Here is a 21671-nt window from a genome sequence, read left to right as displayed (position 1 = left end):
GGGACACCCATCCTGGATGGACCAGCCAGGTAGTACCTGAGTGAGGGGAAGGGGTCAGGGGAGCTGGCAGGGATGACGTACACGACAGCCCCGCGGGAGGCGGCAATAAGTACTTCGAGAGCTGAAGGACCGGAGTGGAACCGGAGCATCGCGAGCGGTTCTCAGGGAGCAGGGGAATCGGGTCTACCTAGCCCGCTGGAGAGCAGTGCCAGGGCCCGGCGGAGTGTGGACCCCGACAGCCGTGCAGCTAGGGGCGTCTGAGGTTCGCCCGAACGCAGAGCTAGGGACTCAACCCATGGTGTGAGGGCTCCGGACAGGGATGAGGAGGGCGTCCGGGCAGTGCTCCCGGGGGACCCCAGGCGGAGGGGCACCCCAGTTTAAGGCAGGAGAGCCCAGCCGGGCCCAAGCTGCTCCCCCCCGCTCCCCCCCTCCCCCAATCGCTCTTGTTTGTCTCCGAGTCCGGCCGGAACCGGCTTCTGCTAGCTGGGGGGCGGGCGGGTAGCTGTTGATTGGCCAAAGCCTGTTTCCAGCCCCACTCAGCCAATCAACTGGCGGCAGTGTTTTTCATCTTAGGGTAGGAATAAAAGGGCTGGAAATAAAGGGGACAGAAAAGGCGCCGGGCGGGCCCGATACACGTCAGTAGGAGCCGGTGAGCTGGACTCCGGGAATCCGGACCCCAGACCTGGGTGCGGGATCCCGAAGCAGCGCACGGGAAGGGCTTAGAGGGAAGATGTGTGCACGTTAGTGGAAAGACACCGGTGGATGCGGAGCCGCCAGGGGACAGATGGCGAAGAGAGGAGAGGCTTGGGGGATGGAGGAACTGGGTCTGCTTCCATGGAAACGGGCTAATTGCCGAGGTTACAGCCCAGCACCGGGGGTCGCATGGCAGGCTCGCGCCGCCGGTTTGAACCGGCTTCGCCTCTCCCATGCGGGGTTCGCGTGGCCGCAGCTCCTAGCGACCTAGACACTGGCCAATGGCACTGCAGTTCCTGTGCGGTCAGGCCAATGAGCGCGCTGTGGGCGGGCCATTTCGGGGCTGGGTGCGCTGATCTTGTGGTTGAAGAACCCAGCTCTGGGGAAGGGTCTTGAGTGCGGGTGGGAGGGAGCTTGTCAGGGTCCCTGGGAGTGGCAGCTGTCAGGTGAACCTCTGCTCAGGTGGCCTTACTTCAAACTCCCTCCCCTTCCGGCCCCCAAGCTAGTTATGTCAATCCTGCTTGGGGCCAGGACCTGCTCCACGTCCTTGAGCACGCGTTAGACCTTTTCCAGCTGCCATGCCTCAGTTTACTTCGGAATGAACTGGGGGAGAAGTATCCCCACCTGGCGGGCAGGGCTCCAACGTGGCGGAGGGCAGCGGTACGAGCCAGCCGTGGGTTCGGGGTGGCCCTGGTCCTGGCCAGAGTTAGGGATCTCTTCCTTTAGCTGCGTGCACCTACAGCCCGGGCCACAGAGGGGTGACCAGCTTGGCGCTCTGCGCCAGCCGCGGGCGGCCCTACTGACTGAGTAGAAACCGCTGCTGAAACAGGTCTGTGCGCAGGTGGCTGCAAAGCCTGAGCCCGGGCCGCCGAGCCGAGACGCACCATGGCGCCCACCCTGGCCACAGCCCATCGGCGCCGCTGGTGGATGGCCTGTACAGCCGTGTTGGAAAACCTTCTCTTCTCGGCAGTCCTCCTGGGCTGGGGCTCGCTGCTCATCATGCTCAAGTCGGAGGGCTTTTACTCCTACCTGTGTACGGAGCCAGGTGAGATGAGCGACTCGATCTGGGGCTGGTTTTTGGAGTGGGACTCTGGGTGAGGGCTGGTGGGGGTGAAGACCTAAGTCAGTGATGCCCCCTTCCTGCGGAGTGCCTCCGCGTGTCAAAAGGCCCATTGGATCCTCACCCAGCTCTTCTAATGATACATCATTATGGAGAAACTGAGGCTGGAACCAGTCTTCCATTTGCCCAAGCTATAGTCTGTAATAAACTAAAGCAGTTCTTTCTACTAGCCAGGAACATTGCTGGCCTCCTAGCCTCCCAGGGCCTGCAACTGCTCTTGCTTTACAGTAAACACGTTGCTCCCTGGTGTAAGAAAGAGGAACTCTTGACTCAGGGGCTCGGGTACAGCAAGAGGAAGTGACTTTGCCTCCACCCCAAAGGAGGTTTCACCTAGAATCTACATGTTTTTAAGTCAGGCTGTTAATGGAGTCGCCTAAGGGCTTGCTAGATACAATTTCTTGTCTATTTTTGCTGCTTTATGATTCTCCAAAGGCTGTATCCGCCCATCAACTATGAGAACATTTTAGTGGCTCCCAAAGCCGCCACAGGGAAGAAGAGGAAGGGGGACAGTGATGAAAAGATGCCACTTTGACTCCCATCTCTTTGCCCCATTAGTGTTGCTGAAGGCAGACTGAGAATGGTCTAAAATCTCCCTTAGTCCTACCTTTCCACCAGCTCCCAGCCTCTACTCCTGCTCAGGCATCCTTGATAGAAAATGCTTCTTGCCTTTGTCCTGTCCCCCTCCTCCCCCTCCAACAGTGGCTGCATTATAGTTGAGCTCAGGTAATATTCTTTCCTTTACTACTCTAAAACTCCTTTGATGGAGATAACCCAGATTTGACTCCCTAGATCACCACCAGCATGCTCCTTTATTTCTGGAGTTCTTTTAGTTTATTTGTTTATTTATTTATTTACTTTTTGCATTTGTGTGTGTGTGTGTGTGTGTGTGTGTGTGTGTGTGTATGTCAGAGGACAAGTTACAGGAGTTGGTGCTCTCCTTCTACCATGTGAGTTTGTGGGATGGATCCCAGGTTGTCAGACTTAACGCAAGGGCCTTTACCCACTGAGCTTGCTCTCTTTTAGTTTAGGGGTTTTTGTTTGTTTGTTTTGTCTTTTTGAGACGGGGCCTCCCTGTAGCCCCAGCTGTCTTGGAACTCACTATGTAGATCAGGCTGGCCTCGAACTCAAAAAGATCTGCCTACCTCTGCCTCTCAAGTGCTGGGACTAAAGGCATGCACTACCATGCCCGGCTGTTTTTTTCTTTTTAGTCTTGCTATGTAGCCCAGGCTAGCCTCTAACTTGAGATTCTCTCATCGCATCCTCCTGAATGCTAGGATTACAAGCCTGTACTACCACACCCAGCCTCTCATTCTTAGCAGGAAAAGAAAGCTTTGGACCAGCTCTGGTGGCCTGTAACTCTGAATCAGCCCTCCCTGTTTCTCTTCTGTGATCTTCCCAGAGATTATTCAGTGTCCCAGAGACTTAGCAGGAAAGGTTAAGGACCAGAGAAAGGGAGGGAACTCAGAAGCCACCTGGGAGAGGGCAGAAAGTATATCATTTATAACCAACCTTTAGCCTTTAGCACTCAAAAATATTTCCTAATAGCCTGAGGGTTCTTGGCAGGTCTTTCCCCACAATCAGCAGAATCTTGAGAGATGGGAGAGTCAGACCTTGTTCCCTGAACAAGCTTTCTGTTTTGCCTAAGAGATGTTAGGAGATTAATGACTCTTCTGAAGGGAACAGGTTGGAGTGTTTGGCTCTTATTGCAGCATACACCGAGGGTTTTAAAACACAGGAAAAAAAATTATCCCTAGACAAAACTTTTAGTAAGTATCTCATCCAGACCAGATGACTGCTATGATCAGATTTAAACTTTTTTTAAGTATTTTTTTTAATCAAAAAACTTTTTTAAATTATTTTTATTTTATGTGTATGCATGTATTACCTGCCAGAAGAGGCTGTCGGATCCCCTGGGACTGAAGTTACTGACAGTTGTTAGCTGCCATGTGGGTGCTGGGATTTGAACCCGGGTCTTCTGCAAGAACAAACAGTGTTCTTAACTGCTGAGCCATCTCTCTAGCCCCAGATTTAAACTTTTTAAAGATATTATTAGTTTTTACTTGCTGTGGTGTCAGGAAGGTCAGATTGTCTACTGATACAATTTCTTGTATGGTATGGACACTATGGGACTGGAAATTGCATTCTCAAGGAAACCTTGGCTTCTTCCTTTAGGTGGGAGGAGTCCAGAGATTATGCCAACACAGCACTGACTTGGTATTTAAGCCCTTGAGAGACTTGACAAGTCACTCCTACAAACCAAAGTAAAGGGGAAGGGTCAGGATTGTGGGTTGAACATCAACTTCTTATCCCGTGCCTTTGCTCCTATGCCTGATTTTGGTTTTTCTGATTATCTGACAAACCCGCTGACCCAGCATCCTCAGCTAGAAAGCCTGCTGATTCCACACTGCTTATCTCTCTAGCCTCCTTGTTTCTTGGAGTCTGAGCAACCTGTTGTCTTTTGGGGCCAGAAACCACTGTGCTTCCTTGACTGGGTGTGCCTGGCAAAGTTAGGGTCAAGTTAGGGTCAGTGTAGGCCCCCACATTGTCAAACTTGGTAGGTGGCTGAATTGATTGGATTAGTTTTTTAAAGGGCTGAGTATAGCTGATTGAGGTACAGATTGCTTTGCTTTGGTTGTTTTTGGGATTGGTGACTTGAGTTTGTTCTCTAAAGGAAATTTGCCCCAACCTTGTTGATAGGTTCTCAGAACTCTATTTGGAGTTCAGTTAGAATCTGGCAACAGACATAATTCCAATTTGGAAATATGGGAGAAGGAAGGAAATACCTACTTTTCTGATATCTCGTTTGCTTTCCTTTACCCATCACAGGGACAGGAGCTAGGGCTTCAGAGCTGGGTTTGGGTGTTTCATGAGTTTTGCATATTGACTGGTGTTGGTAACCGGACCCCTCCCCCTGATGTGAACAATTGGATTCCTACCCTGGAAAGAGTTTGGCTTTCCCAAGCTGTATCCTTTGGTTTCTATATGGCCACTGTAGCCACTCACCCCACACTTGACCTTTTTCTTCATGTTTTCTGTTCTTTGGTCAATTTTGACAGGATCAGCTTGGAGTGGGGATGCCTGTGAATATTGTTTCCTCTTATCTAGTAAACACTTATTGAGGTGCTAGATCGTATGGAGGATGCTAGGAGACCAGCAGTGGGGGGACCTGGTTGTGCCCAAGTGGAGGCCCCCTGAAGCATGGAGAATGAGGGAGGGGTGAATTGGGGAAGAAGGGGGGAAATCCAGAATAGGCCACACCCTCACACCCTGGAGAGGAAGATTGGAAGGGTTGGCACAGCAGGAGATGCCTGGGGAGGTAGGAAGGGCCAGGACTCTAGAAGCTGGGAGGCAGAGAAGACTGGATTTTGTTCTGAAGACAGGAAGGAAGCCAGGGACGCAGAGGATGGCCAGAATCCAGTGAACCTCTCAGAGGCTCTTGTGAATGGTTGAGGGCTTGCCACATGCCGGGTGTGGGTGGAGAGAGAAGCTCTGAAGGTTGGAAATCTTCATGGCCCCTGTGAGAGGAGTTCAGTCTAGCTCTGTACATGATGCTGGAGGTCAGCCTAGCTTTGAACATGATGCTAGAGGAGGTCAACCTGACTTTGAACATGATGCTGGAGGAGGTCAGCCCGGCTCTGAATAATGAAGGCAGATCCCAGTTCTCTGTGTATTTTGTTTTGGGGTGTGTGTGTGTGTGTGTGTGTGTGTATGCATGTGCACATATTTGTGGACACATGTGCTTATGGCGGTCTGAATCACTTTCCACTTTTATTTATTGAGGGGGGTCTTTCACTGGACCCAGCACTCACAGCTTTTACATGAGTTCTGAGGATCTGAACTCTAGTCCTCAGACTTGCAAAGCAAGTCCTCTATCTGCCAAGTTACCTCCTAAGCCCCAATTCTACCTCTGGTAGTACCTCTCACACTGACAGCAGGGTCCCTGGAGAGCAGAGGGGCTGCTGTCCCTGAGGAAGGCAGCACCAAGCCACACTGCAGATGTGGACAGGATAATTCCCTCATGCTTAAAGACCCTCCCTTTTTATGGGATCCTTCAATACCCATAAGCCATGGTGGACATCTTTTGAAATTTTACATTTTTACTTTTATTGCTTTTTATTTGTTTATTTTGGAGACAGGATCTTTTTGTATAGCTCAGGCTACCTTGAACCCATGATCCTCCTTGACTCATCCTTTTTTTTTTTTTTCCTGGTCTTTTTGAGACAGGGTCTCCCTGTAGCCCCAGCTGTCCTGGAACTCACGATGTAGTCCCCGCTGGCCTTGAAATCACAGAGATCTGCCTGCTCTGCCTCCCAAGTGCTGGGATTAAAGGTGTGTGCCACCACGCCAGGCAACTCATCCTTTTTTTAAAAAAATTGATTATTTTCATTTTATGTATATGAGTGTATTGCTTGCATGTATGTAAATGAACCTGTTTTGTGTGATGCCCAAGGAAGTCAGAAGAAGGTGTCAGATCCCCTGAGACTGGGGTTATGAACAGTTAGCCACCATGTGGGTGCTAGGATTCAAACCTGGGTCCTCTACAAGAGCAGCCAGTGCTCTTAACCACTAAGCCATCTCTCTAGCTCAACCACCCCCCCACCTCCTGCCAGCCCCCTTTGAGACACAGTCTTACTGTGTAGTCCTGACTGGCCTGGAACTTACTATGTTAACCAGGCTGACCTTGAACTCACAGAAATCTGTTTGCCTCTGCCTCTCCTCTCCTTAGTAGTGCTGAGATTCTAGTCCTGTGCCACCATGCCCAGCCCTGACTCATCTTTTTGAATTCCGGGATTACAGGATTATTGGGCTTGTTTTGATTTCTTTCATTCCAGTTTGTTCGTTTGTTTTTGCAGTACTAAGGATCAAACCCAGGGCTTCACACGTGTCAGGCACTCGCTGTACGCCTTAGCTAGACCTACAGCCCACTTAGTTTATTTTGAATTTTTTTTTTTAGATTTAAAATTTTTTCTATTTTATGTGTACGAGTGTATTGTCTGCATGTACGTGAGTGCACCCATGTCGGGCAATGCTGCGGAGGTCAGAAGAAGGCTTCAGATTCCCCTGGAACTGGAGTTAAAGATGGTTCGTAGCTGCCATGTGGGTGCTGGGAATCGAACCTGGGTCCTCTGCAAGCGCAGTCCATGCTCTTAACTGCTGAGCCATCTCTCCAGCCCCTATTTTGAATTTTTAAAAATTTTCATGAAAAAAGAGTAAGAGAGCTAAGGGTTGGTGCTCATAGCCTCAGGGTGTGCCACAGAAAGAATACCCTTGGCTGTCACCACTACCTCTGTTTTCCTCCTCATTTTCATGACCTAATTTCCCTCCCTCACATCTGTTGGCCTCTCTGGCTTCCTAGTGCCTCATGAAGGTCCTGTATAGCTTGGCTTGACTGTCAAGGGTCTGGGGAGAAGGCCATGGAGCAGTCCATTCTCACTAGGTAAGAGCCTCTGGTGCTGCCCCCCAGTGTTGCCAGCCTTTTCCTAGCTTCGTTCTTAGCCACCAGCCTGGCTGTTACCTAGAAGGACAGTGTGGGCACAGCCTAATGACTAAGAGCAGGAGCTTTGGACTCTGACAGCAATTCCAGTTCAGCTTTCAAGTGAGTGGCCCAGGGAATGAATGCACTGACCATGGTGGCAGCACACACAGGTTATTGCAGGAGGCTGTCCCTGCTGGGACCTCCATGAGAGGGCTGGCTGCTCTCTATGTGTCCTACTCCAGGCTGAACCGACCTCTCACCCACATCTCCCCTGCTGGACTGAGATGTTGCTTCCTGTTGCCGGATAGACTAAGGATGGAAGAGAGGGAGGAGATGCTGGGGCAGGTACCCTCAACAGAGAGCCATTCAGGGGTCAGCACCAGGGAAGGGGAGGGACCAGCTAGAGAAGGGGCAAAGCAGGAATTAGTGGGTGTCTCCAGCCACATGCCTCTTGGCTTCCTCAGCATGATCCCTCAGCAGCTCCAGAATAGCTCCCCACTCTTCGCCTGGGGTCAGAGGAGACAGCTCTCTGACCCTGGAGAAGCCAAGGGGAGCCCTGATTGGGGTCAGAGCTCTCTTTCTTTCCTTGCTTTCTCTGTAAGGATTTTGTTGGTGAGTCTTCTGACTGAGGCTAACAGTGCAGGGCATTGTTCTCCTTTCCTGGCTCTGGCAGCCCTGGTCCTGTTCTCAGCACACTCTGGCATACCAGTTTCTTGCCTGTCTTCTTGTTCACCCTCCCCAGCTGGGCTAGCCCAAGCTTTTCTGACCAACTACCATGGCGGATCTGTTTAATAAACAGGTACAAGTGAGACCTGAACAGACTGGGCTGAGCTGGGTTGGTGAGAGCTGCACTAGACTAGAAGCAGGGGACAACTTGGGACTTGGCATTTCCTAAGGGCATATCTATTGGTTTCTCTCCTGGCCTGCTGTGGCCAGGTGGGAGCAGAGGGACAAGAGCAGCCTGAGTGTGACTGGGCATCTGCTGAGACTGAGCTGATTTGTATGGACTGCTTACTGCCAAACGGGCTCTAGACTCACTGAAGGTTTTATTCCCTTGACAAGTAAAGGACACTGAAATTGCTCCCTGGCCCCTCAACCCCCAGCTCATCTGTCGCTACATGTCAGTGCCTGGAGGCAGGCAGTCAAAGAGCTTGGTGACCCCATTGGCAGGAATTTAAGGAGAGGCACTGGTGGCCTGAATGCTGTTTGGTGCTCCTGGGGTTATGGCTCCAGGATGAAAAAAGGAAGATAGATGCCCTCTCCTCCGCCCCAGCCCTCTCCTCTCTGCCCCTTGCCTTTTATAGGCTAACCTGATCTTCAAATAACTAGATGTTTCTATTCCTATACTTGCTTCTGTCCTGTCAGTGTTGTTGGGCATTTAAAAAAATTTTTATTCATTTATTTATGTATATTATTATTATTATTATTATTATTATTATTATTTTGAGACAGAGTCTCACTATGTATTCCTGGCTGACCTGGTGCTCAGAGATCTTCCTGCCTCCATCTTTAGAGTGTTGGGATGTTCTACCACTCCTGGCCTAAAAACAAGTTTTTTTCTCCTGGCCTAAAAACAAGTTTTTTTAAAAAAAATTACATTTATTTAGTGTGTGTGTGTGTGTGTGTGTGTGTGTGTGTGTGTGTGTATGTGTATGAATGAGCATATGCCATGGTGTGCATGTGGAAGTCAGAAGACAACTTGAGGAGTCAGTTCTTCCACTATATAGATCCCAGGGATCAAACTCAGGTTGTCAGGCTTAGCAGTGTGCCTTTATCCACTGAGCCATCTCAGTGACCCACTTTGCAATTTTTTTTTTTAAACTTTGTAGTGCAGGGCTGGAGAGATGGCTCAGTGGTTAAGTAGCACTGGTTGCTCTTGTAGAGGACCTGGGTTCAAATCCCAGCACCCACATGGTGGCTAACAACCATCAGTAGCTCCAGTTCCAGGGGATCTAGTGCCTTCTTCTGACCTCTGCAGGCACTGCATGACATGGGTGTACTTATGTATATGCAGGCAGTACACTCTTACACATAAAATAATAAATAAAAAACAAAAAAGAAAAAGAAAAAAAGATTAAAAAAAACAGAAAAAAAAAAAGAAAGTTAAACGTTGTAGTGCTGAGGCTCAAATGCAGGACCTGGTACATGTTAGGCAAGTGGTCTACTGCTGAGCCACATCCCCAGACAGTGCCTTGGGATTTTATCTTCTGTTTCTTGTTATGAACAGTCATAAATTCAGGGAATCCAGCTGTGGTTCCTCTTTGGGGGTTGGGGGAGTGTGTTTCTTATAACCAGTACTGCCTTGCCCCTGCACTCCTCTTGTCCCTGTTCCCTACAGCAGCAGAACCCTTAGTACTCCAAGTTCATGAGTGCAGTAACTGGCTCGGGACCCTGAGTGCCACAATCAGGTCTCATAGTCTGGCTAACCCAGGCTGGAGCACCCTCTGTCTACCTGTCCATGTTAAGTCATCTATGTTGGTGGGTTAATATCTGTATGATTACCTGGGGATGGTCATTGCTGGTTGGAGGCCTGGCTGATCAAGTGCCTATTGTTGCTGGCAGGGCTGACACCTGAAACCAGCTTGCACCTGTGAATCAGCTCTTTCCTTGGAGCTACTCTGCACCTGCTGGCCACAGCAACACATGGGACTAACAGGCTCAGAGAACTGTTTGCCATGTGTTTGGGCTGCCAGTATTAGGACTTCTTGGAAAGGTGATTGAAAGTAGCAGGGGTGGGAATTCGGCCTGCAAGTTTTTGTTTCTGTGGTTTCAGTCTGTTAACCTGTGGCTCTAATCCTCCTAAATCCCTCTATCTTCAGCTTGGTTCTGCAAGTCCTATTTCCTTTCCTCTCTTGATCTCTTTTGGTCATAAAGATCCGGTTCATTGTTTCCACTCATTCAGTAAACAACTACTGTGGCCACGGCAGGCGGAGGTACCAGGACACAGTAACCAGAGTACAGTTCATGTCCTGAAAACTCAGAGCTCAGTGGACAACTAAACATACACTCATGCTATTGCACACTCATCTAGTATTGTGCTGTCACAGTGACATACTCTGCTGCCATACAGTTAAATCATTCCATTGTGAGCCTCCAATAACAATAGTAGTAATAATGATAGTTAATTTACTGAGCACTTTCTATACCAGTAGGAGCTCTAGAATGTTACCTGGATTTTCTCATTAATCTTCCCCAAACCTCTAGAGGTATGAACTTTTATTTTATTGTGTCTATTCTACACATAAGGAAACAGCTAGAGAAAGCAAGATCAAGTTACTTTTCCAAGGATGTACAATAGGAAGTAGAGAAACCAAAACTAGAACCCAAGGCCAGGAGTGGTTGCCCATGCCTTTGATCCCAGTACCCAGGAGGCAGAGGCAGATGGATCTCTGTGAGTTTGAAGCTAGCCTGGTCTACCTAGTGAATTCCAGGCCTACAAGTGCTACATAGAGACACCCTGTCTCAAAACAACGACAAAAATCTAAAATTAGAACCCAGAGGCTAGGTTCTGCCACCACAACCCCAGCATGCCCCCTGGCAGGGCTCACTGGGCAGAGGTTGGCATATGGCATGAATCACCTCAGGTGCTTTCTTTTCAGTCACCTTGGGGCGACCCTCAGAGCTCACACAGGCCTTTGTAGACCTCAGCCATGCAGCTCTGGCGCCAGATGCTGCAAGACACTGAGGAAGAGTTTCTTGGTTTTCTGGTGGAGCCTCAAAGCTAATCTGTCTGTTTGTTTCTGTAAAATTAGCATCTCTTAACTAAGAATTCCTCAGTCACATTTTGAGCTAGCCCCCCATCCTCCCACCTGTAGCATAGTGCTTTTCTTTTCCTTTTCTGTATTGTTTTGATGCTGGTTGGACTTTGGAGGGGGCACTTATGGGCTAAAGTTACAGCCCATCACATCAGGTTCTGGATATGGTCTTGGGAGCTGGTGGGGGATGGGCATCAACACAGTGATCCCAGTAAGAAAAATAAGAAAGGTGCATTTCAACAAGTGAAAGATAACATTCTTGCACCATTAAAAAACACACCTTTGCCAGGCGTGGTGGCGCACGCCTTTAATCCAGCACTTGGGAGGCAGAGGCAGGTGGAGCTCTGTGAGTTCAAGGCCAGCCTGGTCCACATAGTGAGTTCCAAGACAGCTGGGGCTACAGGGAGACCCTGTTTCAAAAAGACCAAAAAACAAAAACAAAAATTCAAACTGGAGGTATAGGGCTGGAAAGATGGCTTAGTGGTTAAGAACACTGACTGTTCTTGCAGAAGACCCTGATTTGAATCCCAGCACCCATATGGCAGCTAACAACTGTCCTTAACTCCAGTTCCAGGGGATCTGACAGCCTCTTCTGACCTCCTTGGGCATTGCACAACACGGGTGCTCTTACCTACATGCAGGCAATACACGCATACACATAAAATAAAAATAATAAATAAAATATCTAAAAACAAAACAAAACAAAACTGAAGTGTAGCTCAGTGCTAGCATGCTGGCCTGCCTAGCATGTATGAAGATCTGAGGTCAATCCCTAGCACCTCAAAAACAAAAGCCCAACCCTTTCTTTTCTAAGATACCGTTTATATAGTGGCTGGAGTTATGGAAATTCTGGGGGAGAAGATGTGGCCTGTTCTGTGACTGAAAAGCAAGGAGGACCATTTAGTTTCCCCAGATTGGCTGAGGAGAAGCAGGGTGTTCTGGTGAGACTGGAGCTTATCCTTCCCAAATCCTCTATATTGACTGCATGTGTGTCCGTGGACAGAACTGCTGAGGAGGTCTGAGACAGTCTGGGATTCCAATAGCCAAGGCTGGGTCCTGAGGAACTATTATTGGGTATATGGTTTAGGAAACTCTAGAATGGAAAGCTCTCCTTTTTCTTGAGAGAGTCTCACTCTGTAGCCCAGGCTGTATGTGTGTGTCTCTGTGTGTGTGTCCTTGTGTGCTGTATATGTGTGTGCACAAGTGCACATGGAGACAATATTGGAAGCTGTTCCTCAGGAGTCATCCACCTTGGTTTTTCTTTGAGGCAAGGTCTCTCAGTGCCCTAGGATTTACCAAGTAGGCTAGGCTGGCTGGGCCAGTAAGCCCCATGGGTCTGCCTCTCTTTGCCTTTCCAGTGTGACAACATCCACCTTTTTTTGACATGGATTCTGGGGACTAAAGTCAGAACAAGCACTTACCCTGAGCCATTTCCCCAGTCACCAAGCTGGCTTTAAATTCATTGTAATCCAAAGTACTGGGATTATGGGACAGCTACCATGCCAGGCCTTTTTTTTTCCAAAGCAAAGTGGGTTTTTTTTTTTTTTTGTCTTTCTGGGACAGGGTCTCCCTGTAGCCCCAGCTGTCCTGGAACTCACTATGTAAACCAGGCTGGCCTCGAATTCAGAAAGATCCACCCGCCTCTGCCTCCCAAGTGCTGGGATTAAAGGCGTGTGCCACCACTCCCGACCAAAAAGTGTTATTTTTTAAAATATTCTATTTAACAGCTGGGCGTGGTGGCATAGTGCCTGTAGTCCCAGCACTTGGGAGGCAGAGGCAGGTGGATCTCTGTGAGTTTGAGGCCAGCCTGGTCTACATAGTGAGTTCCAGGACAGCTGGGGCTACAAGGGAGACCCTGCTTCAAAAAGACAAAAAAAGATATTTATTATTTTTATTTTTATGTGTATATCTGTATTGCCTGTGTGTAGATAAGTGCACCCATGTTGTGCAGTACCCTCGGAGAACAGAATAGGCTGTCGGATCCCCTGGAACTGGAGTTATAGACAGTTAACTGCCATGTGGGGTGCTGGGATTCAAACCCGGGTCTTCTGCAAGAATAACCAGTGTTCTTAACCGCTGAGCCATCTCTCCAGCCCCATAAAATATTTTTTTAAATTACATTTATGTATGTATGTATTTGTGCATGTACACATGTGTGGAGGTCAAAGGACAACTTTTGGGAGTTGGTTCTCCCTTCTACCTTGTGTGACCTGGGGATCGAACTCAGGTCATCAGGCTTAGAGGCAGGTGCTTTTACCTGCTAAGCTATCTTGTCCCACCCCCCTTTTTTGAGACTGGGTCTCCTGGTAGCCCCAGCTGACCTGGAATTCACTGTAGATTAGACTGGTCTTGATCTCATAGAGATCTGTCTGCCTCTGCCTCCTAAGTACTGGGATTAAAGGCATATGCCACCACACCCAGCCCCGCCCCCATCTTTTTTGACACAGGGTTTCATGTAGTCCAGGCTGCCCTCAGACTCACTATGTAGCTGAGGATGACTTTGAGTTCTTGATCTTCCTGTGACCACCTTCCAAGTGCTGAAATAGTAGGCATTTGCCATCATGTTAGAATGGGAGTCCTAACCCAGGGTTAATGGGTATGTCAAGAGACGCCCTGAAAGTGTGGACAAGACTTAGTGTTTTCTGAGGAGCAGAAACATGGCTTATGTTATTGGATTCTTTGACTGGTCTGTGACTTGTACAAACATTGAGAATGTCTGCATTATTGCTGCAGAGGATCTGGGGGAAATAGATAGCTAAGTCTTTGTGTGTTGCCAGAGCCTTAAGGGGGCCAAGCTGGCTTTGGTTTTCCCAGTGGGGTAATTCTTAGGGCACACCTGTCTCTTGACCTTTGAGAATAATCCCTAACGTGTTCTCTTTCTTTACACACACAGAGAATGTCACCAATGGTACAGTTGGGGGCACTGCAGAGCCAGAGCATGAGGAGGTGAGCTGGATGAATGGTTGGCTCAGCTGCAAGGCCCAGGATGAGATTCTAAATTTGGCGTTCACCGTGGGCTCCTTCCTGCTTAGTGCCATCACCTTACCTCTGGGTATCATCATGGACAAGTATGGTCCTAGGAAGCTCAGGCTACTGGGCAGGTCAGTGTGGGTTCCTTGAGGGCAGAGTGAGGAGGGCTGATCCCTTGAGTTATATTCCCTGCTGTTAGAATCTTGGACTGTGATAACAGATGCACTGTAGAATTCTGGAATGTGCTAGCATGTGCACTGTGGGGTCCCAAAATGCCTGCCTAGGGCAGGGTTCCTACCCTATCTGACATTGAATCAGTAGGTACAGTGATCCTTGCTGTGAGCCAGTACTGCATAATATAAGCACAGGACGCAGGCCTACCTGAGGGATCTGGGATTGTCCTTAAGAACATTGGTTTCCGGGCCTATGAGATAGCTCAGCTGGTAAAGGGCCTTGCCACTGAGCCTGACAACTTGAGTTCTGTCTTGAACCCACATGGTAGAAGTTAGAGGATAACTCCTTTAAGTTGTTCTCTGACCATCACACATGCCATGGCATGCATACACCCAACACACACACACACACACACACACACACACACAAAGTAAATAAATAAAGATAAAATAAATGAATAAAAAAGAAAGAACATTGGTTTCCAAAGCCCTTTGGCCTTATACTTCTTCCAGAGGTTTTTTTGTTTTGACATAGGATTTCCCTGTATCCCTAGCAGGCCTAGAACTTCCTATGTAGACCAGGCTGGTCTCCATCTCACAGAGATCTGCCTGCTTCAGCCTCATGAGTGCTGGGATTAAAGGCTTGTGCCACCACACCTGGCTTCAAAAAAAAAGATTTTGAACATGTGCAAAACACGTGCAGTTAGGGCTGGAGAGAAGGCTTAGTGGTTAAGAGCACGACTGCTTTTGCAGTGGACTGGGGTTTGATTCTCAGCACCCACATGGCAGCTAACAACCATCCATAATTCCATTTCCAGGGGATCTAACACCCTCTTCTGACCTTCGCAGGCACTGCATGACATGGGTGCACTTACATACATGCAGGCAATACACTCATACAAATAAAATAATAAAAATAATTTTTTTTTTTTTAATCTTTTTGAAGCCGGGTCTCCCTGTGGCCCCAGCTGTCCTGGAACTCACTATGTAGACCAGGCTGGCCTTGAACTCACAGAGATCTGCCTGCCTCTACCTCCCAAGTGCTGGGACTACAGGCGTGCGCCACCATGCCTGGCTAATAAAATATTTTTTAAAAGCACATGCAATTGTAAAATATATACACATATATCATTCCTCCTCCTTTCTCCTTGTGTGTGTATATTGGGGTACTGGGGATTAAACCCAGAGCCTGTGTATCCTGAGCAAATGTTCTACCACTAAGTTATACCCCCCCAGTCCACATATGCCATTCTTAGTGGTTTATGTGCTTTAAATATAAGGGCTTGGGACACAGCTTAGTGGTAGAGTACTTGCCTAGCACATACATGGCCTTGAACTCCATCCCTAGCACTGCAAAAATAAATAAATAAAAGAGTAGCCAGGCATGGTGGTGCCCGCCTTTAATCCCAGCACTAACCATAAATAAAGTCATCAATTAATTAAATTGAATGAATTTTTAACAACTACAAAACAAGGCTGGGATGTAGCTCAGTGGTAGAGCACTTGTTCCTAGTACTGAAAAACAAAAGTCCTAATACATTAGCACCCTTCTGGATCATCTTGTGTACCCCATGATGTACCTGGCCCTGATCTCCCTAGAATTGTTAAGCGAAGTAATGATTACAAATGTTCCAAAGTGACATATAGCAAACACTCCACATGACAGTGTTATAATAGGAATTGATCATATAGTAATAATAGTACACTGTTTCTGTTTGGCTTTAGTGCCTGCTTTGCTGTCTCTTGTTTGCTGATTGCATATGGAGCAAGTAACCCAAACTGTAAGTATGCCTTTCCCCCCTTTTTTTCCAGAAATGAAATCCAGGGATGCACCTGACCCACCTCTTTGATGCTGTATTAGGCCTGTTGCTCCATGTTCAAGTTAGAGGAAATACCTGTTAGGCCTCTTCTGCTCTCTTACCTTATGGAAGGCCAGGGTAGCTTCCTGGTGGTCTGTTGGCTAAGATTTGGCTCTTTTAAATGCATGGCCAATAAGAGAATAATCATTCCAAGCAGAAGTGTGAGAGGAGTATCCAAGGGGTGTGAGGTTTCTGTCTCATCACCAAGCCACCACCCCAGTCCCTGGTGGTGGTCTCATTGATGTCATCCTGAAAGATGAGCTATAAGAACCAGGCCAGCTGGGAGGTGACTATGACCAAAATACATGCTATGGAATTCTGAAAGAATTAATAAAAACATAAAAAAAGAGAAAGAGAGAAGTAGGCCAGCTACAGGATATGGTCCTCCATGGTATAGAAACAATAAGCTAAGACCTCCCTCTTCTTCTTCTTCCTCCTCCTCCTTTTTTTTTTCCTTTTTTTTTTTTTTTTTTTTTTTTTTCAGTATTGGAAATGGAAGCCTTCTAGCTTTGGTAGAGCTAGACAAGTGCTCTATCAAGGAGCTACAATCCCCAGAACTTGGATTTTTGAGATAAGGTCTTGCTACATAGCCTACACTGGCCTCAAACTTGTGATCCTCTTGTCTCAGCCTGAGGGCTGGGATTACTGGTATTTTACATCACACTCAGCTGAGCTGAGCCCTCAAGGCAACCTAGGTCAGCGCTTTGAGAACAGCGTAGAAAACACCTGGACCCTTTTATTTAAGGGCTTTTTTGGTCTTTTTGAGACAGGGTCTCCCTGTAGCCCCAGCTGGCCTGGAGCTCTATATGTAGACCAGGCTGGCCACGAACTCAGAGATCTGCCTGCCTCTCTGCCTCTCGAGTGCTGGGGTTAAAGGCATATGCCACCATGCCTGGTGATTTAAGGGCTTTTAAAGCAACACCAAAATAGGATCTGAATTTGACTAACATCTTAGCGAGGCTCATCTACTGATTTTTAGGAACCTTGGTTTTTGCTGTCAGTGAGCAGGTTTTTGGGGGCCTCTTGCTTGCTGCTAGGTTAACAGAGAAAAGAGGGTGGGTGTATGCTTTTTGCAAGAACTCAAACTCCATGAGGTAGGCAGGAGGAGAAGGGTGAGGAAGAGAATGTTTTCCAGGTGTCACTAACCTTCAGTGGCATGTCCTTTATTTAGCTTATCTGTGTCCTTCCCTGGATGGGGCACTGAGTCAGGCCTGGCCTCTCTGAAGCTCAGCTGGGGTTCTCTGCTTATGACTCTGTTTCCCTACAGCTCTCTCCGTGCTCATCTTCATCGCCCTGGCTCTGAATGGCTTTGGGGGGATGTGCATGACCTTCACTTCATTAACAGTAAGTATGGATTTTTTAAAGAATGTCTTCAGGCTGGGCATGGTGGTGCATGCCTTTAATCCCAGCACTTGGGAGGCAGAGGCAGGCAGATCTCTGTGAGTTCAAGGCCAGCCTGGTCTACATAGTGAGTTCCAGGACAGGTGGGGCTACAGAGAGACCGACCCTGTCTCAAAAAGACAGTTGAGTGATCTGTTTGTGAATTTGAGGCATCTTTTGTTGGTTTCCAGTTCTTTTCTTTTCCATTCCCTATACATGCTTGGATGGATGTTCCTAGCAGTGTAGGGGTGTGGGTGTAAGGCCAGTCCAGTGGGTCCTGCAAGGCACAGCCCTCAGGGTGACTTGGCCTACCTCTGGCTTTGTCTTTGTTGCTGAGGAAGCAGCTTATTAGCCATGTGCTCAGAGAAGACCAGAGCAGGACAGGAAAGGCTGTGGCCTGCGTTGTCTCTTATTTTCCATGACTGCTGTCACCAGGGTCTCAAGGAACTCTGGCTGACAGTGCAATTCATAGACAAACCTGTCATAATTTCCAGCCTCATCCTTTGCTATGCCCTGAAGGGATGAGAAAACCTTGGAGGAGCATTTGTGAGCACTCTTCTTGGTTTAAGTGCCAGGGCATAGATGCCCACTGGGATAGGAAGAGCTGTTTCTTGGAATGTTGAGCATTCCCTTCTCAGGACCACCAGGATGCCACAAAATGGGCTTCTTTTTGAGGGAGGAGGTGTTGTGGAGTATCTGAGGAAAGGTGCAGGTTGAAAGAAAGTCAAAGAAGGAATAGAAGGGAGGGAAGAAGAGAGTTCTCTGAAGACTCACCTGGCCAGGCAATAGTGCCATTCAGAGACTTCTGTCCTACAGGGAAATCTTGCCTACCTCAGTTTACCTGTGATAAAGGCTTTGGGATACACAACCTACCATTACTATTTGCAGTGCACTCTGGTTTCTGATTTCCCTTTCTGCCTATGAGTCAGGAGTCAGTCACACTGTTCAAAGGACTTTGTTTTGCTTTGAGAGAGCTCTGGGAACTTTCTGGTCCTTAGTTAAAGAGCCTGAAGAGGTACTGACTTGTTTGTGACCTGCCTATAGACCATGAGCTAGAGGCTAGGCCCATGTCTCTGTTCCCTTTTTCTATGCTTTGGTGGGGAAGATTAACTGCCTGGGCCTAGGTCCATGGACATGGAAAGTTCACTAGTCTCTGTTTCATGAAAAATTCCCAGCACAGGCAGTGTGTGTGGCATGCTCTGGGTATGGGTGTCTAAGTGTGGGTGACACACGTAAGCCTGCGAGCTCAGTTGCTTTACCTCTGCTGGTGCCAGGGAGATTTACTTTGTATTTATTAGGGCATTTTTATTTTTATTGTTTTAATCAGGTAGGTTTCAAAAGAAAAATAGATATATTTTCCCCACTCAAAATCCCAGAGGAAAACAAATGTTGAAACAGTGAGAAATATGTTCACACTGTCAAAAGTACACAAATTCCACTGGGTTGTGTAAATGTGAAACAGGAGTCATGCATGGTTCTATTTGTTCTTGGACAGTGTAAAAATCACCAAGCCTTTTATCAAGATGAAAAATAAAAACCTGGCATCACCCTCGTTGTTTTAGTCACACTGGGCCTTTGTGAAGGCAGATCTGAATTTCAGGGATAAAAGAATGAGATGGTCCTGGCACTTGAGGAGCTTAGGCTCCAAAATGCAGAATGATGCGTAACCATAATAAAGCATAAGATAAGTACGGCTGGGGGTGTAGCCTAGGAGCAGAATGTTTGCTTGCCCAGCATGCATAAGACCCTGGGTACCATCCCCAGCACTGCTGGATGTAGCTGTGCACACCTGTAATCCTAGTGCTTGGGAGGCAGAGGCAGGCAGATCTCTGTGAGTTCAAGGCCAGCCCAGTCTACATAGTGAGTTCCAGGACAGCTGGGCCTATAGGAATACCCTGTCTCAAAAAGACCAAATTAAAAAAAAAGCATCATACAGTGAGTTCCCTTTAAGGAAGCCTGTCAGACAAGTATGGAGGAGATACATGCCTGTAATCCCAGTACTCAGGAAGCTGAGGCAGGATAATTACAAGTTAGAAACCAGGTTGTACCATACAGCAGGATTCTATCTAAAAAACTAAAAACTGGGACTGGAGAGATGGCTCAGCAGTTAAGAGCACTGGCTGGATTCAGTTCCCAGCACCTACCTGGCAGCTAACAACCATCTGTAACTCCAGTTCCAGGGGATCTGACTTCCCTCTCTGACCTCTGTGGGCATTGCAGAGGGGTGCACTTACATGCAGGCAAAAGACTCATATACATAAAATAAAGTAATAAATAAAATATTTAAAAAAATAAAAATAAATAAAAATAAAATAAAAATAATAAAAAAACAAACCGAGCAGAAAGGGAAGGAGCTCCTTTGTTTTGTATGTGTGTATATGCTGGTTTTTTGTTTTTTTTTTTTTGTCTTTTTGAGACAGGGTCTCCCTGTAGCTACAGCTGGCCTAGATTCTGTATGGAGACCAGGCTGGCCTTGAACTCATAGAGATCCGCCTGTCTCTGTCTCCCAAGTGCTGGGATCAAAGGTGTGTGCCACCACGCCTGGCTTGCTGTGTTTGCTCTTATTCCCTTCTACTATCTCCAACTCTAAGAAAGCCTTAAAATGGAATCCGAAGCTATTGTCCAGGAAACTCTTAGGAAAAAAGTAATAGGCCCATGAGTATTCTTTTTATTTTTCTTTTTGGTGTTGTTGCTATAAAATAAAAACGATTGATTTATATATTTATTTTTGGTCTTTTTGAGACAGGGTTTCTCTGTAGCCCCAGCTGACCTGGAACTCGCTATGTAGACCAGGCTGGCCTTGAACTCACAGAAATCCTCTTGCCTCTGCCTCCTGAGTGCTGCGATCAAAGGTGTGCACCACCACACCAGCTGACATTTCAGAAATTTAAATTGTAGACTGAAAAATTCTCTTAAGTCTACTTTTATCAGTTTTGGAGTATATTCTTGAGGTTACTTTATCTGTATGTATCAGGGTTTTTTTGTTTATAACGGTGTCAATATGCTTTTTCTACATAATGCATCTTTTTTTGTCAGTACCTAGAACTCTGCATTCTTATTTTTGTGTTTATTTATTTTATATTATGTGTATGAGTGTATTGCTGCATGTTTGTAAGTACACCTATGCATGCAATGCCTGTAGAGGTCAAAAGAGGGCATCGGATTCCCTGGAACTGGAGCTAGGACAGTTGTTAGCTGCCGTGTGGGTGCTGGGAACCAAATCTGTGTCCTCTGCAAGAGCAGACAATGCTCTTAACCACTGAGCCATCTTTCCAGGCCGTGTTCTTATTTTAAACTGTAGTGATTGCTCTCATTATTAAACAGTTCTATGCTATTTTGTAATATAGATGTACTTTAATATATTCAACGTTTCCTACTAATGGATGTTTGGGTTGGTTTCCAATTTTTCTCATTTATAAATGCTGCTGAAGTGAACATCCTGTGTGTGTATTTCTGTAAAATAAATTCCTGGAAGTGGAATTTCTAGGCCACAGGATTAGCATGTTTTAAAATTTTATACTTTCAAGTGTTTTCTACAAAGGTTATATATGGGTACTGTGCTAGCAGTGTGTTTGAAAGTGACTTTTTCTCATCATCCTCAAAGAACACGTTATTCATCTTTATTTTTCTTTTGGTTTTTTGAGACAGAGTTTCACTATGTAGGTCTTTTTTTTAAATTTTTATTTATTATTTTTATTTTATGTGTATGCATGTATTACCTGCATGTAGGTAAGTGTACCCGTGTCATGCAATGTCCTCGGAGGTCAGAAGAGGCTGTTGGATCCCCTGGGACTGGAGTTACCGACAGTTGTTAGCTGCCATGTGGGTGCTGGGTTTCAAACCCAGTCTTCTGAAAGAACAACCAGTGTTCTTAACTGCTGAGCCATCTCTTCAGCCCCTCCCTATGTAGGTCTTATCGGCCTGAAACTCACTATGTAGACCATGCTTGTTTTGAACTCAGAGAGCCACCTGCTTCTGCCTCCTGAGTACTAGAATTAAAGGCATGTACCACTACACCTGGCTCATTTATCTTTTAGAAGTTTTTAATAATTTGTGTGCGTGCATGGGTGCCTGCATGTATATTGCATAATCATGTGTGTCACAAAATGTATGTGGCAGTTAGAGGATAATTTTTGGCAGTCAGTTCTCTCTCTCTTTTTTTTTTTTGATCTTTTTGAGACAGGGTCTCCCTGTAGCCCCAGCTGGACTAGAATTCCCTATGTAGACCAGGCTGGCCTTGAACTC

The 21671-nt window shown here is 47.1% G+C and overlaps 1 protein-coding gene across 3 annotated transcripts in view; it reads left to right on the top strand.

Annotated features, from left to right (window-relative positions):
- Positions 1-1059: 1059 nt before the first annotated feature.
- The window catches only part of Slc43a2 (solute carrier family 43 member 2), a 51924-nt gene continuing 31312 nt past the window's right edge, over positions 1060-21671 (top strand). Inside the window, exons 1-4 of one of the 3 annotated variants that reach the window (XM_008828778.3) lie at positions 1060-1738; positions 13938-14145; positions 15913-15968; positions 17314-17390. In XM_008828778.3, coding sequence (XP_008827000.1) covers positions 1579-1738; positions 13938-14145; positions 15913-15968; positions 17314-17390 — 501 coding nt within the window. In that variant the 5' untranslated portion in view covers positions 1060-1578. The remainder of the gene's footprint in view (positions 1739-13937; positions 14146-15912; positions 15969-17313; positions 17391-21671) is intronic. The other 2 variants (XM_008828777.3, XM_008828776.3) reach the window with 2 other exon arrangements.

This window comes from Nannospalax galili, unplaced genomic scaffold, assembly GCF_000622305.1.
Source record: "Nannospalax galili isolate Female #2095 unplaced genomic scaffold, S.galili_v1.0 scaffold212, whole genome shotgun sequence".
In the NCBI taxonomy this organism is placed as follows: Eukaryota; Metazoa; Chordata; class Mammalia; order Rodentia; family Spalacidae; genus Nannospalax; species Nannospalax galili.
The sequence above is the reverse complement of the archived record's forward strand: the minus strand, read 5'-3'. Positions and strand labels throughout refer to the sequence as shown.